This window comes from Festucalex cinctus, chromosome 15 (genome assembly GCF_051991245.1).
Source record: "Festucalex cinctus isolate MCC-2025b chromosome 15, RoL_Fcin_1.0, whole genome shotgun sequence".
Classification (NCBI taxonomy): Eukaryota; Metazoa; Chordata; class Actinopteri; order Syngnathiformes; family Syngnathidae; genus Festucalex; species Festucalex cinctus.
The window spans coordinates 17,071,508-17,088,871 of NC_135425.1; the positions used below are offsets into that span (position 1 = coordinate 17,071,508).

At 39.2% G+C, this 17,364-nt stretch overlaps 1 protein-coding gene across 1 annotated transcript in view; it reads left to right on the forward strand.

Moving 5' to 3' along the window:
• Window positions 1-17,364, forward strand: part of cntfr (ciliary neurotrophic factor receptor) — a 210,001-nt gene that overhangs the window by 178,338 nt on the left and 14,299 nt on the right. Inside the window, exons 5-7 of the mRNA XM_077497254.1 lie at window positions 904-1,021; window positions 1,573-1,739; window positions 8,361-8,524. Coding sequence (XP_077353380.1) covers window positions 904-1,021; window positions 1,573-1,739; window positions 8,361-8,524 — 449 coding nt within the window. The remainder of the gene's footprint in view (window positions 1-903; window positions 1,022-1,572; window positions 1,740-8,360; window positions 8,525-17,364) is intronic.

Consider the following 17,364-nt stretch of genomic DNA (forward strand, 5'->3'; position numbering starts at 1 on the left):
CTGTGCATTTGTGCATAATGTGGTGGCCAATATGTGTAATCCCTACGATTAAAATTTGATAATAGCTCTTATATCATCCATAAAGTGTAACATACTGTGCTGATTGTGACTAATGAAGCACAAAGTGTGAAATGAATTTTCCGGCACTTAAAACAGATGAGACGGCTTGTGGATCAATTTATAGCAGCAAATAATTATCTTCTTTCGCTGCTCACATCTCTCTGCTCTACGGGGCCAGTACTGTATTTTATATGTAGTGGAAATAACTCTGGGAAAAAGGGCAAAGAGCCGCAGGGAGGAAGAGGGAGTGGTAGACAAGTGTGTGCTTCACTTGCTGAGAAGAAAGGAGCCTAATCTCGAGGGAGGCCAGAGTTGGCATAACATCGCTTCTTCTGGACAACCTCCTTCACTCATCTGTTACGCTCCCACTGCACTATCCTTCTTTTATTCACATACAATATTGCCTCCCTACTCTCCTTTGCAACTTTTTAACCATTCCCCCCCACCACCACTTTTCATTACTCAGTCAACATGCCCTCCCATCTCGTCTGTGAGCGTAATAGTAAAGGTTTAAACTTATTTGCATGTGCAGTTTTTTGTTTGATAATCAGTATTCATATTGGTGTAATGTACAGCACACAAAATAATGTGCAGCCCTTTAAGAGCTCCGGAGAAATTACTTACTGTATTTGTTGATTTGGATGTAAAAATCGCTGGGACATTTTCTGATTGTGCATTTTTAAGCAGTGGATGGTCATTGACAATGTTGTCAAGTGCAAATAACTGTGAGCAAATGATATTGACTGGAGAGCATTTCTGCCTACCTCGCAGCCATATGTGATTAATAATAATTACATTTGAGTCAAATAATCACCCTCTGTTCTTTGTTTTCTTGCCTTGCAGTTTCCCCTCGGGAGCCGATAGTGTCCTGTAGATCCAACACATATCCCAAAGGCTTCTATTGCAGCTGGCACCAACAGCACTCAACCTACATCCCCACGACATTCGAAGTGGATGTTCAGTGAGTCATTTTGATTTTTTTGTTTTGTTTTGGTAAATTTTTTAATGACTGAAGACCACCGCCGAAGTTGAATAATCCGACTTTGACAGAACAGTGCTTCTCAATAATTTTTTGTAACCCAAAGGAGAAAGAAGAATAATTTTATGCTAATACTCCTGAGAGTGCCACTGCCACCTACTGTAGTGGATGTGCAATTACACGTTATTCTAATAGGGCAAAATAAAAATAAAAAAAATCAGATTCCCTAGGGTCGCACAGGCCTCTCCGGCATCGCAAAATGCCTCCTGTCATTCTTAGATTATATTCACTATAGAGGAGACCAGAGAAGTCCACATCTGACACTTATTTTTTATCTTTCATTCTTTCCAATCTCAAAGCACAGCAGGTGCTCCTTATTAATACTGTATAACCATTATGACTCTATTAAAATGATAAGGAGTCAACCGGTAGAAAGATAAGGGTAGTCATTTGTTTAGTATCTTCATCTTTCTGGCAGATTTTTTTTTCATACTTTTGTTTCTCATTTCTGCCCATCATTTTTCTATCTCCAGACATAACCAGCGTTCACTGGAGGTGCAAAAAGACTCCGTCCATAAGAATCGCTGCCATGTACGTTTTCCAGAGGTCTTCTCCAGCTTCCCATACAAAGTCAACGTGACCGCAATCAGCGCTTTGGGCAAAGCCTCCAGCACAATCTCTTTTGAGGAGTCCAGTATAGGTAAAGTAAATATCCCAAGTTAAACTTCAACTTGTTTTCTCTTTTATTCTTCTGATATACCATCAGTTTTACATCCAAACCTGACATTTAAAAGCTTAAGAAGTAGCATATGAAGGTATTCATGACCAATTATGCTTCATTTCTAATTTGGCGCAGTCTTGGGGTCCTTCCCACAAAGATTTGGCAAAGAACAAAAAGACTGAAAAGAGAGTGTCATCTTGGTGAAGAGGCCAACCCCTTCCCTAATGCCAAAGCATTTGTTTGACCACAGATGATTGATTTTATTCACTCCCTCTGGAGTTTTGTTGCGTACGTGCCAGCAAGACAAAGAAAGTAGAAAATAATTGGCCAAATAAATATCACCAAACTGAAAAGAGAGTTGTTTTTTTCTGAGAAATTCAACAGAGTCCGTTTATGAGAAACTGAATTGCTCACATGGTATCTCCTTAACCCTCTTTTTTTTTTTTTTTTTTTCCTGGCTGTACTTGCTATTGATGAATTTGCGATGTTAAATTCAGGTACTTCAAAATGTCATTTGTAGTAGATGATCAGTTGTGGTTTAAGTAGGCTTTACCAAAACAGCACTGCTGATTGGTCTTATCCTGCCTGCTCGAGCTCTGCGGGTGATGCTTGTTTTAATCCACAGTCTCCACTTTGCAACAGCGATCTGTTTTCTTGCTGCCGTCAGCCTTCTCGTCAATAAAACTTCTCCTTCCTGTGTCCAACGGACTTATGCCAAGATTTTATTGTTCCGATCTAATTGGTAGTCATTGATGACAAAGTGGTTTACTCGCCCAACTTCTCTGCTTCGGTTCAATTCCCATTTCCATTCACACTGGCAGGGTGTGAATGTGAATAGTGAGATTGACTGGTGACAAGCCCAGCTAACTGGCAGCTCCATTCTGACACCAAACAGGATAAATGGTTTAGAAAATGGATGCAAATACAGCATAAGCTGGGGCGGTGTGGCTCAGTGGTAGTCTCCCAACCCAGAGTTTGTGGGTTTGATCCCATGCCATTGTGACACTCCTGATACTGCGTCATCAGTTGTCAAATGTAAAGTGTTTTGAGGGCCTTGTGAGTTGGAAAAGCGCTGTATAAATGAAGTAGCATTTACCATATAGCAAAGGTAGTTTGCACCTACACGTTCCTGCTACATAACTGCTGCACATAACATTGGTCTGCTGCACTAAATGGTCTGACTGTGCGACAAGAAATGTTTATACTTGAAGTCGGCTATTCGTGCAAATCTATGCTTGGTGTGATTGCTCCATTTAACCCAGTACAAGTGGACTGCAGAGTTGTAAAATAAGTAACACTCAATAGGTTCTTGCAAAGTTCACACAATTGTTAATTGCTATTGCCTTAAGCGGAGCCTTTTTGTTCTTAGCCCAACTTCATGGCATTCTGAATTCTTAAGTGTAAAAGTACAAGATGGTTATACCACAAATGTAGGATTGTTAAAATTCTTCGGAGACTGGCTGGAAGGCAATGAAGAGGAAATGTGTTCACTAAAAGGAAGGAATGAGCTCCACTTAAATAGATAAGGGAAGTGCTTCTGGCGGTTCTCAATTCTGCTGTATCCCTTCGAGCGAGGTATGGGTGTGAATGGTGTATAAAACACACACAGTTGCTGTGTGTGTGTGTGTATATATATATATAAATTGAGCCAGTGACATGCTCTGCCAAATCCCGGACACAGGATTCATGAAAATGCTAATGCTAGCCGGATTAGCGCAGTGACTGAGGATACTTTCCTTAACTGTTGGTTGATAAGAAAATACCGCACTGCTCCTTTCTTTGCATTCTTTAACATTCCCGTACGTGCCTCTCTACTTTTCACTTTCCTCCTATCTTGCCATTTTCTTACCATCTGTTTGCATGTAGAGTCGGTGTCTGAAGGGAAAAGTTTTTCGTTTAGCCCCCCTTGTCTATCTGTCCCCAGCGTCTGTATGGTTAAAAAATAAATAAATAAATAAATAAATAAATAAATAACTTGGCAATTTAACTTGTGAGTCACATTCATTTTACGGGAAAACGGGACAGATCATAAATAAATAAAAACAATTTCATGCTTTCTGGCGCACATCTTAATTCCGAGCGGAAGTTAGTAAGACCATTCTTGGCTGTCCTTGTGCATTCGGCCAGTGGTGGAATAAAATTATATGAGATGTGCGTGTATGTATGTGTGTTTGATTGTCGCCAGTGTGGATTCTTTTGGTGTTTAATCTTTGCGGAAGTTTTATCCCCGTCAAATAAATCAAGGCTTATACAGTTTGCACAGTTTTAAGTGAGTAAAAGTACTCTATGGCAGTTGAGAATAAAAACAGTTCGGAGTGGTTGAGATCAGTTACTGATGGCAGTGCATCACAAAACAGCATGTAGCACAGCACCCCCTGCTATGTTATGTGGCTTACAGTGGAGAGAAGGATAACCTCTGGCAGCTGTGCAGGGTCTGGCATCCACATCCCCTCATTGTTTAAATCACAGGAATGCTGACTCGCACCGGACCTATAGCATTAACAGCTTCTGTTTGTGAAATATGGTGTGATTTATTTACTGATTTTAGATTTACATATTTTATATGTGTATACAAATTAAATATGTGCACTTGTTTGAGATCACAGACCTTTGACCTTTGACCTTTATATTGATTGTATGATATACCCGGAGGCTGCTGAGTGTAGTAGAAAATCATGTTAAAATCCCGTCAATTTAACACAATACATGTAAAGTGACAGCTGCAGTTCTTGGATACTGATTTTAAAGTGCCAGTTTGATATGCACTTTTGAAATAAAAAAGAAAATGCACAAATTACACGAAATTTGCTATTCGGAGTTGGGCTCGATAGCTAGCCCCCAAATAAAGGGGCACTGTATTGCCAATTATATGAGCATGTCTATTCAAGGCATTAACAGGAAGATAAATAGAGACATTTAAAAGCAAATTAGAGAAGTAAATTACTTTACTACAGCGCAAGAACATTATTTGGGAAAAATAGGTTATAGAAATGCTCTGAAAAACATTAATAACTTCGATTTAAAAGCATTTACACTTGAGGCTCATTTCCATGCAGCATAACAGCTAAATGCTGATGCGCCATGTTTGCTTTGAACTCTTGGCTCCATTAATTGAGACGAGTCTGCTGTCTGCAGAACCTACATATATACACACACACACACACACACACACACATATATATATATATATATATATATATATATATATATATATATATATATATATATATATATATATATATATATATATATATATATATATATATATATATATATATGAATGGGAGCCAGAGTAAAGCGTTTCTGATTGGAGAAATATGTTTTAATCTCTTTGTTCTGGTCAGAACCGAGCTGCACTGTTTGATGCTCTTTTGAGGGAGTCTAGTCAGAAGACCGTTCCAATAATTAAGTCTACTGGAGATAAAAGCATGGATAAGATTAGTTAGTAGTTTTTTTGTATGTTTGTTTTTTTTCTTTAAAGGCAGCCACTCTATGTACTCGACTGTATTATATAATATGTAATCTACCTACAGGGAAGTGGTTTATTTCCAAATTATACAATATGAAAACAGCACTGGTCGAATTCTTGCACATGGTGTTTCTTCCACCTCAGTTTCCTTGTGGTACAGGTTCACCACAGCCACGTTCTAATGTTTCTCTACTGCAGGTGAAAATGAAGTGTGTGAACGAACACACTGAGGCTAATTATCTTTGGCAAAGAACAACACGGCAAACCGTCAGCAAGGATCGTCGTTTCTGCCGGCTAAAATGACAAATGCTGTCAGCGGCAGCTCACGGAGCTAATTGGTGCAAATTCTTTGAGAGACTTGATGACAGGCTGGCTGGTGTTTTGTTGAAGGGTTAGTCAGCCAAAGTAATTATCGCTCACTTGGCTTACATGCGGTGCAATGATCCAGGTACCAACATACGATTTTACCCAGACATGTTCACTTTTTGACATCCTGTCCAGGCATCGGGGATTTTTTGTTTTAATATAAATAAGGAAAGTGTCCAGTTTTACATATATAAATAGGTTGTGACTGGTAGACCATGGATTTTAATATTGCCATTGGCCTATATTTAAGGTTTTTTTTCATTTCCCATAAAAAAAAAGTCACTTTAAATACCTCACTTCCGAAGTGTTCAACTATGGTCCTGAGCTGAAGCCCAACATAGAACACTGATAAAAGCTCTGAGCTGCAAAACTGAAGAAAGTAGGTATGATCCCTCCTTACCCTATAGAAAAAAAAGAAAAAAAAAAAAAAAGAAAAAAGTCAATTGTGAGACCAAAGAAACGTTGGGTTTAGAATATTATGTCATTATTTATTCATTTGTCAAGTAAGACTTCAAAAGAGAGTTGTTTTTTTTGGTTTTATTTTCTACACATACGGAGGAGGCATATGTTAAAATTATTATAACGTATGACATATTTGAGTATCGAGGCCAAGTCGAGTATCCTCTTATTTGGAAATCAAAATATGGTCACCCTATGCCAGATGCAACAGATAATGACAACAGATAATGTCATTTACAATACGTGATGATGTAAAAAAAAATTTATCTGTCATTTCCTGTTTTCAAAATTTGTATGCGAAAAAATTATTACAGGACAGGATTTAGTTTTTCCTATCATATCATGTTCTGTCTTTTCTGTTTCATAAGAAGAAATCACCTTTCAGCGTCCATTTTGATTATAGGTGAAGGGACCTAGACTACTACCTGTGTCTGTAAATGCCGATATAGTCTTTTATTTCAAATATATACATGTATATTTGATACTAAGAAAAGTTATCTATTTCAAGCGGTAGAAAATGAATTCTGCCATCACAAGAAAAAAAATATATTATTGGTAGTCTGCACAAGTGTGCAACTGCACTGCACCATAGTGAGAAGTGCTCCTATGATGAAAGTGATCCTAATGAAGTGTCTGGTGAGTGTACTTATGTAAGAACACAATATGGAAAAGGGGAAAAGCCATGAAAGACTTAGCAGATGGAAGATCTTGACTCATAGTCTCAGATGTCATTTGGCACAGTTTGAAGCCTTGTTCATCATTTTAAAATGTTGTTAAAGTGTAAGATATGGAGTCAGAAGGGAGAGCGTTTTTATTCTTAGCTGGTCACACTGACCTAAATGCATGAAATAAAATGGAAAACAGCATAAACATTAAACAACCTCTTTTTTTTTTTTTCTTTCCCTGGAAAATTAAACCATTTTGCTTCCATTAATCTGCTGCTGTGCTGTTTTTACTTCACACCAGCATCGGTGACTGTTGAAACATGATAATTGAAAATGAATACAGAGCAAGTGTAATGTGAACACATTCAAACAAACTGAAGTAAACTTCATAACATTCGCTCCGCACATTAAGCAGTGCTTTGTTTACAATATGACATGGCGTTTTTCTTTGGTTGGAGATCGCCTCATTAAGCTTTGCCTTCTGCTCTCTGTGATAAATCCACGAGTAGTTTGCTTGTTCTGCTTGGCAAGACTCCAGGTTATCATGGTTCCGCATTTCCCCTTTACTCATTACTAATGCAATAGCCAGCTTATGTGCAATGTTTCAGGCCAAATGAATGGTCACCGGAGCCATCGATCTAAGTAGATTCCCTACTCCGAATGGCACGTTTCATATCGTTTATGAGCTGCTGGATGAGTCTCATGTGAACAAAGCGGTTTGACTGTTTTTAATCTTTCTTCTTTCCACTTGTCTTTATGGAAGGTCGCAATGAGATTAACAATCTCGTGATGGCTTTCTGCTTTTATCTGTCTCTGATCAAATCCATCTCTTCGTCATGTTCAGTCAGTTTGCTCAGAGTATGTACATGTTTAGTTCATGTTTATTTCATGCATGTCGTCTTTTATCCAGCATTGAACTATCCATATCCTGTTTTAACATCTTATGCACATGGTATGGACGCAGTTTCATATTCAATGGCTGGACAGTGTGCTCACTAATGGGGGTGTTCAAAGAAAGAAAAAGATTATTCAATGTTTTTCAAAGTATTGAATGGAATTCTCTCTTTGAGGACGTGTACAGTATTCAGAATGCATTTTCTTCAAGGACTGACAGCTTTCATCTAGTCCTCATATTCAAACTCCTCAGAGGTTCCCAGCCTCAGCCATTGTTGTCACTCATCTCTTACAAGGAAGGTTGTATGTCATTTGACTGCTTAGTGTCCATTGGTGATTAGCTACAGTCTTCATTCACCCATCTAATACTTGCGATTTTGAACTTTTAAGAATGTTTGTTTTGCTGATGTGATTATATCTGACCTGGAAGGACCATTGTTTTTTTGTCTTGAATATTTTCACTTTAAAGAAAATGGCAAAATGTATACACTACATAAAACCAGTACAGGTTACACTACAACAGTGCTTCTCAATTATTTTTTTCCTCCATGTGTCTATAAAATGTGTGTAAAGTACACCTCTGCAGAGAAGCTCATACTCCTTCCACTTTCTCTGACAATGACAGCGCCACTGCCACCTGCTGTAGTGGATGTGCAGTTACACTTTATTGTAGTACGGTAAAAAAAATGTTCTCATGAGCAGTAAACATGACATGTTGAATCATTTATTTTCTTTCTCACTTCCCAGTCAAACCAGATCCACCTGAGCGTGTGACGGCGACTCCGGTCCGTTACAATGCTCGTAGGCTGGAGGTATCCTGGCAGAGTCCTGCGACCTGGCCTGACATCGACAACTTCCCTCTGAAGTACTTCCTTCGATACCGGCCTCTCATCAAGGAGCAGTGGCAGCATGTAAGCAGCATTCAGTGCATTCCGTGGAAAACACGTTCACATATAAGGCTGGATTGTTGGCCTGAATATACACGAGGGGTCGAGCGATGTGGATTTTTTTTTTTTTAGGCTGATGCAGATGTTTAGCAGAATAAAATTCCAATAACCGATTATGATTTTTTTGGTCCCTTAAAGGTGAAGTTCTGATATTGATAAAAACAGCTTGATTTTGCTGCTTAACTCATATTCCACTAACAAATATTGACCAAAATACCGTATTTAGACTAGTGGGATTGCATAGAACATATTGTCAAGAAATTTTTTTGGGTTGACTTCCGCTTTAAGCCCATATCCCACTGAGGGGTGAACATTTGCGATGCTAACGAATGTTGATTTCACGTCAGGGTTTGTTCAAGGTCACAATGTTTACTAAGTGTTTGTGAAACATTTGCCATACATTCGCACCCTTACCCTTGTGTTTTGTTGTTGAACATCTGATGAATGTTGAGAGAATATTACAACCTTGAATGACGTGAAATCAACATTTGTTAGCTTCACAAATGTTCGACCTCCAGTGGATTATGGGCTTTAACGTAATAAAAATGTAAGATTTACAGGCAAAAGATTTGACTGTTTTACACTATTTTGTCATTTAGTACTTCGTATTTGTTTAACTTTACAATAGAGAGAAAAATTGACAAAAATCCACCCTTGTTTTTTGCCAATTTACCTTGGCGGATGTTCGAAGTACCTGTGTAGATTGTTGGCTTTTACCAACATTAACTCCAATCAAAAGCAAAACATTAAACATTAGGATATTTTTAACACAAGACTAAACAAGCCTTTTTGAAGACTATAGCTTGAAGTGCTTCCATCCAAGGTCATACATCTGCCCAAATAGCAACTCGTTACTGTATCTGACTTCTTTTGCGGGGCTCCGTTCCCTGAGGCCTGCGTATAGTAAAAGCACATGTGTCCACTAAAGATAAAAGTTCTGTCTGCTGTGGTCTAATGTTGCAGCGTTATTATCATACATGTCATTGGTTTGCATTGGTGTTATTTCAAGGACTTGGGTTACATTCTCTCTCACATACACACGTGTGTCAATGAAAGGCTGAATAACATTTTCTTTCGCTCAGTCTTTCCTGCACACTTTCAGTCCCCCCGCGGTTACCTTTCAACACTTACTACCTCCGACCTCGCAGCAGTAATATTCCCCATCTACACTACTTCCAAGTCATCTCAATCTTGTCTCTCTGCTCCTCAAGCTCAATTTTGATTGTGGCAAAGTAGATACTTCAAGTTTCGGGAAAACTTTAATGTATGTGGTTTTGCACCTGAGTACGTTCAATGAAGTGTTGTGTTGTTATTGTTAAAGGGGCTGTCTGGCGGATTCACTCAGGAAAATGCACTTTTTTAAATACAGGATGTACACACTTTAACTTTCTCTCAGCTAACATATCTGTGTTTATGTTACTCTTTGGTGGTGATTTTGTCCTAAACCCCCACCCCCCCAGCCTGTGTTTTGCCATTTTTTGTTTGTTTTGTAAACAGCGGGACGTTTCTGTGGAAAGACGGTGTTTACATCCCTCCAGCCAATCGCAGAGCGGGGAGGGGGTGGAGTCGCGCAAACGGGGCCGGGCGAAAGTGTCGGCTGCGTGACGTCACTCCCGCGGCAATTTGAAAGCACGCACGATTTTTTTATTTTTTTTTCACTCACTCACTCACTAACTCACTCACTCACTCAGAGAAGCTTACGTGTGTGAATGAGTGAGTGAAGAAAAAAACATTTGTGCGTGCTTTCAAGTTGCCGCGGGAGTGACGTCACACAGTCGACATGTTTGCCCGGCCCCGTTTGCGACACGCCACCCCCCGCTCTGCGATTGGCTGGAGGGGTGTAAACACTGTCTTTCCACAGAAACGTCCCGCTGTTTACAAAACAAACAAAAAATGGCGGATTACAGGCTGGGGGGGTGGGGGTTTAGGACGAAATCACCACCAAAGATTAACATAAACACATATGTGTAGACTGAGAGAAAGTTAAAGTGTGTACATCCTGTATTTAAAAAGTGCATTTTCCTGAGTGAATCCGGCAGACTGCGCCTTTAAAAAGATGGACATACCATATAATCAGATCAAGGTTTACCAATTTAACTCATACTGTCTGTGATGTTCTGACTGTGACTAGTGACTGTAGTGTCTGCTTTATGAGCCTGTGCCAAAATGTTTTCTGATGCAAGTGGCTATTTTTTTCCCCTTTTTCAGCATAAATGTATGCAGACGCCTGCTTTCTGATAAATCAGATTAGCTGATACTAAACGCATTATCACTATATATTATCACACTATCGATCGCTGTTGTTCCCTTCAGCACTGCCCAACCCATCACAATTCTTTGCAGGCACATACTGATATGACAAAAAAAAACAACCTGAAAATAATATTTGCAGCTGGAAAGTGATGATTAAACCTGGCATACGCACTCAACCACCACTCGATCCTCATAAGAACTGATGCATAACTTGAACGTTCCAAAATCCAGAGTCAATGTTTTGATTGGTTAAGAGAACATGATTTGAAAATTGCAGAAATGCAGTCGACGACAGCTGCAAACTGCCAGTTTTTCCTCTTTCGTGGTCGGCTTGGATGGAAAACTGAGGTTTTAGTTTTCAGGGCAGGAAGAGGCAGAAAATACTGAGCCTGTCTGGACTTTTATTAGGTGTTGGATTTATTCTTATAGTCCTGTGGAAAGCACACAATCTGTTTGAGAGATAGATGATTAATCTTTACATTTATAATTTGTGGATGGAACCAGAATCATTTTCCATTAACTGCAGAAAGGATTTCATTATTTGTGGTAGAATAGTGGATGCACAGCAGGTATCAGATCACAGAGCTCACACAAGTTATAAATTGAAAGTAGCACTTGTAGTGGATGTTAATTAGATTGCCAGGTTCCAGCATGAATGCAGTTACTCATCTTGTAAATCAAATGTTGTGCTCAAGCCAATTAGAGATTTGTAGACACCACTTTCACCTTGTGTGACAGACAGCTGGGTGAGAATGACTTTCACACGCAACATCCTCAAATGTGTTTGATGGTTTGGAATGTGATGAAGCTGAAAACCAGCCATCCATTCTCCTCGACAAGACGTGACTGGGAGAGTGTTGAGATAGATATGGTTTATCTAAGAAGCAGAAAATGTATTGAAGCAGAGGGGTGAAAAGTATTTACAGCAGAGATAAACATTAATGGAGTGTTTGATACATTCCTATGCAGGTCTAAGAGATGACTGAGCAAGGCAAAATTAAAACAAGTGCTTATTAAACATACAAACGTGTGATCTAGAAAAATCTACAAAACTGACGTGGCGTTACTTGAATCCTAAAACTAAAAGAGAAATGGATTGCGAGCAGGAGAGCCTCAGACAGAAATGATAGAAATGTGCGCAAAGGGAAGCTAGTGATAAAATATATTGAGGAACCCGAGCCAAAAATAGATAAATAGCACATGAGGCGACTTTGAAAGGGCGGTTTTAGAGGCCATCAGTCACAAGGTATTTCACATTACGGGGTGATAAACGAATACCTCAAGTGAAGAGTCGAATGGAAAGAAGTCTGGGGATATTTGAATCTGAAGACCAAGACTTTAAATAACAGTCATAACCCGCTGTAAGACGGTCATCTAATCAATATGCTCCGACAATAATTTGTGAGAATACTGTAAGAAATGTGACGCGCCGCTTGAATTTTATTTGAACAGGGCACACGGAAAAGCAACCAAATAAATCTGTTACTTGTAACACACTCCATAAATATGGCTGTCAATTTGGATATTTACAAGAAGTGTTTAAAATGATGTGTACATTTGACAATCTAGAGTTCATACCAAAGGGCTATGTTGTAGCAGTAGAAGAAAACAGAGTGTAGCAACCATCAGATGGCACGGTTCATTCGGTTCCATCTACGTGGCTGACTGGAAGTCAGAAAGTGTGTAGCTATGTAGATAGCTAAATAGGTTGTTAGCTAGCTAAACGGATGGCTAGATAGCTAGATATATAGCTGGCTAGCGAGCTAAATAGATGGCTAGCTAGGTATGATATCTCTGCCGTTCTGCTGTTCCCAAGAAATTTTGACAAGATTTTTCTTTTTTTTGACAAAAAAAGATGAAGTTCCAGAACTCTCGAGGGGAGACATCCCTCGAATGTAACAGTTCAAATTGGTGGAAATTAGCATTACTGTATATCATAAGTTCTGCTTTGATTAACGCTGCATTATACTTATGACGCTGAGTTACACAGTAATTGGGTAGATATTAGAATTGATCTTTTCTGTTGAGTTGAGTTGAGTTGAGTTGAGTTGAGTTGAGTTGAGTTGAGTTGAGTTGAGTTGAGTTGAGTTTCGTTGAGTTTCGTTGAGTTTCGTTGAGTTTCGTTTCGTTTCGTTTCGTTTCGCTTCGCTTCGTTTCGTTTCGTTTCGTTTCGTTTCGTTACCAGTTACCATGCAGTTACCAGTTACCATGCAGTTACCAGTTACCATGCAGTTACCAGTTACATTGTTAGGCCTATTTTGGCGGTTGGGGAACCCTTCCAAATATTCCTAATCCCGCACCGCAACCCCTGTACATATTTTTGAACGACAAAAAATATTTCTTTCAAGTCAAGCCGCCATTCCACTCTTTTCGTCACCTAAATTTGTAAATCCGACTCCATTTGTCAGTGCCTCACCAGCCATGAACCTCACTGCACATCACTGCATCCACTTGGGTTTAAATGTTCAACGAATCCGGTGCCGTTTCCCATGACCTCTTTCTAATGCTCTCTTCTCTGAGAAGTGGAGCTCAACTCTCTGAGCAATTAAAAGCAACGGACCAGTCACCGTGATGAGAACAATTTCACATTGCTCAATATTCTCTTTCCGCTATGGTATGAAACTGCATCTGCTATGCTGTAATTTCCCTTTGGGGGTGACGCTGAACTCCAGTCGACTGAAAACACGCACATACCCATGCGGTCAGATTTGTGCACAGAAACATGTATGTTGAAGGAGAAAGTACACAGACACATTGTCTAGATGCTTGTATGCATATGATTAAAAACTATCAGAAATTAACAAGATAGATAGATAGATAGTCACTTTTTGTATTCCATTTAAGAGTTTTCATTCCATTGCATTCCTCATCTCCCTTCCAGACATGCCCCACCCCCCCCCTTGTTTTTACTTACAGATATCGTGTCTTTCCCCCCTCAGCTATCACCTTGTCATCCATCCATCCAATCCGTCCATCCACGCAATAAGCCAGCTATCTAAGCATCCACCCCTTAAGGCATTCATCTGTATCTATGACTGCACATGATAAATGTCTAGACCTTGATTGGGGGAAAACATCCCATCAGAAGGACACTGACACAGACACATCGTTTATCAGGACCGACTGCACTATCACGTTACAGTCATCATCATTTTAGCTTTGGCTCCAGAAACATGTCATAGAATATGACTTCTCTTCTAAAAAAAAGTTTGTGTTTTCAGCTATATATAATTAGTTTTTTGTAATAGTAAAGTGGGTGTTTCTAAAATGATAGTATTTTATGATGTAGAGCATTTGAATGGCTTCTCACCACAAGTAAAGCTGGGAAAGGCTTCAGCTCTCCCATGAACCTGAGCAGCACAAATTGTCAAAAAAAGACCGATGGAAGAATGCTTTTTCATCATGCGTGGTCGATTTTGAACACTTTTCAAGATATCAAACATTATCACTTGCCCAATTGAATGCTAAACTGTGGTGCTGAATCCTGTGCATGTTCCTTTTTTGTAAGTGTGACAGGACCTGTTTGGAAATGTTACAAAAGAACAAGCTTGATCAAAAGGTTCACCCAATACCGTTTCAATATGTAACATTTTTGAAAGGCAGACTTGATGTTGTGTCACCTTCACTGCTGTACTCGTACAAGCTCTGAAGATGTTTTTCGACCTGCTGGAGGGTTTAGCGCCCTCTCAGAGTAATTGCTGCCTGGGCGATTTGGGGGCTTCAAGCCTAGAGAAACACCATCTAGTGAAATATCCTCCGGACCTGGCGTTTGTGTGCGCACACATGTGCATGTATACGCTCGTATATGGGAGGAGAGCATGGTGGAAAAATGGGGGCTGTCAGTCAACGTAATGAGACCAAGCTTCTCAGTGTAAGCACACACATACACCCACCAAGCGGCATTGGGCCAGTGGAAGTGCCATATAATTGGGTTTCCTTTCCAGGACAACAGACATGCTCAGTGGATTAGATCTGACCACCGACGCCAATTCCCTCCATGTCTCCCTCACTCTGCTTTCCATCTTGATTTGACTTTCTTTGCTCATTTTCTTTTTAAATAATTGATCACTAATCTCCCGTCCTAATCTTTTTTTATGTTTGTTTGTTTACTGTTTATCTTATCTCATTGCCCTTTCCCCTCTAGCTGACCTTTACAATGTATGTCAAGGCATTACATGGATGGCTGCAAGTACTGTACAATGCAACCGGGGATAATTGGGGTGTTTTTTTAAAAAAAAATTTTATATATACATATATATCTCCACAACATCACTGTAAATAGAAGAAAGGATGTGAGAAAAATGGAGGGTCACTTTCTTTCCCATAGTTCATGTTCAATCTCGGAGGAATGTTCACATTTCCTCTGTGGCCCTTTTGTCTGGATTAGTGTAGAAGCGTTTGCAGTGTGTGCGTGTGCATTTGTGTTGCAAGTGTGTGAGGCATTTCTGCTTTAGTCTTTTAGACAGGACTATCGCATTTGGTTATGACATGCTATGTAGGGGTTTACAGAATATGTGTTCTACCAGTTAAAAGGTTTCAGGGATTAGCATTGTGTATCTGAGCATTTTAGATATTCCAAATGATAGCTGAAGAAAAATTGTATGTCTTGTGTTTTTGTCAACAAAAGTTTTCTCATACCATTTCTGTATACAGTAGAAACTCTAACGACAAGGCTTGTTGAGGTTTTATAACTTAACATAGCATTTTCAGGAAAACTTTGAAAAGGTTTGAACAGGAGTCATGCATAACTAGAGGTGCTAAGAAAAGAATGTGTAAAAAGAATATGCAAGATACGGGAATTCATCAGTTTATTTCAGTTTCATTGAGAGGAGCCGCTTCAATTTGCTGGGAGTCGGCTGCATTCCCTCCCACAGTGGCGCACAACAGAGCATATGCCCTCGTCTATCTCTGCGAGTCTAGCAAAATACCAAAGGAAAAAAGCTTTGCGCTATACTTGTGCTGGGCAGGAAATTAGGGCTTATAAAGTGTCTATTACTATCTGTTACTAATAGTAACGGCATTTACAGTGAATATTTGTCTAAAAAATACCTAAAGGCCATAAAATGAAAAACTGACCAATAAAATAAACAACCCCTTACTTTTACCTCTGCGGATGACGTGGACATTTAAAGGGTTGTAAACTAGAACATTACTTGCTGTTAGTTAAAAAATTAATGACATAAGCTGCATAAATCACATATCTCTTGCACTTCAACAAAACTACAGGTCATTAGTCAAATTGAATAGACTTTGCCTGCTCGCTTCAGCACGAGAATAGATAGCACTTTCCAAAAATTCATCTGCTCTGTTTCCCAAGATAATGATATATAAAAAAAAATCTTCTACCTGCGAAAAGCAATTCCATGCAATCTATTATTGACTGTTTGACGAGTGTAGTGCATAGAGCCCATTCAGCTCTGGATGCAACAATCATGCACCCCAAATGCACCTATCTCATATTTTTCATGTCTGTCTTGTGAATAGTGGGGTGATGCCATAGCGCCCTCTATTGGCCACCTATCACTGGACAGTTTTCTTCAATCTAATACAAGCAATGCTTAAAATGGAATAAAAATAGTTTGGATTACGTTCATTAAGTCTTCATTTTCGGCTTCAAACTGATTGTTACACGTCCCCATGGGCAGTCCTAACTTCCTAAGTACATGTTAAAAATAGGAAGAAACAATGGCCTGATTTTGTTTGACTGACGGTTAGTTAGCAACAGCCTGTCACGACCTTACTCAAGATAATTTTAGTGTGCAAGCCGAGGACACTACGGAATATTGGCACAAGGTACACTGTCTAAACGCTTAACATAAGCATAAAAAAAGCTTACGTCACTTATTGTCACAAAACTCCACATCATATTTTAGACTTTATGGATGAAGCCTTTTCCTCATTAAGCGACATAAACTTTGACTGAACGCCTATGGAACGGAAAACTATTGACCAAAAAATATTGGTGCGATTATTCTATTTCCAGTGGTTGAGTGAGAATAAGAAGTAAGTAGATATGTTGATATAAGTTTTATTCATAGGAACTGTAAATGTTGCCTATTCTAATACTTACCATTCAAGACTGTTGACTGGGAACGGCAGTGCTGCACGAATAGAATAGTTTAGAGTACCATAAAAAAAAAATATGGAGCAAATTAAGGGTTCAGTTGGACCCCCTTTGTATGTCAGAGTTTTGGGGATATTTCTGATGATTGCACTTCCCGTTGAAAAAAGTCCGGGTGTGCCATCATGTGGCACCTTTTCCTACTTCTCTGTGCCATATTCCTACTCACGTATATTGTTTACAATAAACAAACATATGGCGTTTATGCATGGAATGAAGCGATGTCTCTAGAGTGAGGATATTTAAGAAGATTGCTGTCAAAACAAACCATTCGGTGGTCAATTCATCTGGGGAGATTTTTTATCATCATAATTATCATACTGTATCTTGGGAGTAGCGAAGCGAGTCAACGTGATGTTTTATGGGTAAATATTTTTTTTTTTTACTTCTTCTTTTTGGCAGGCAATGCGTTTGGCCACATATGTCCAAT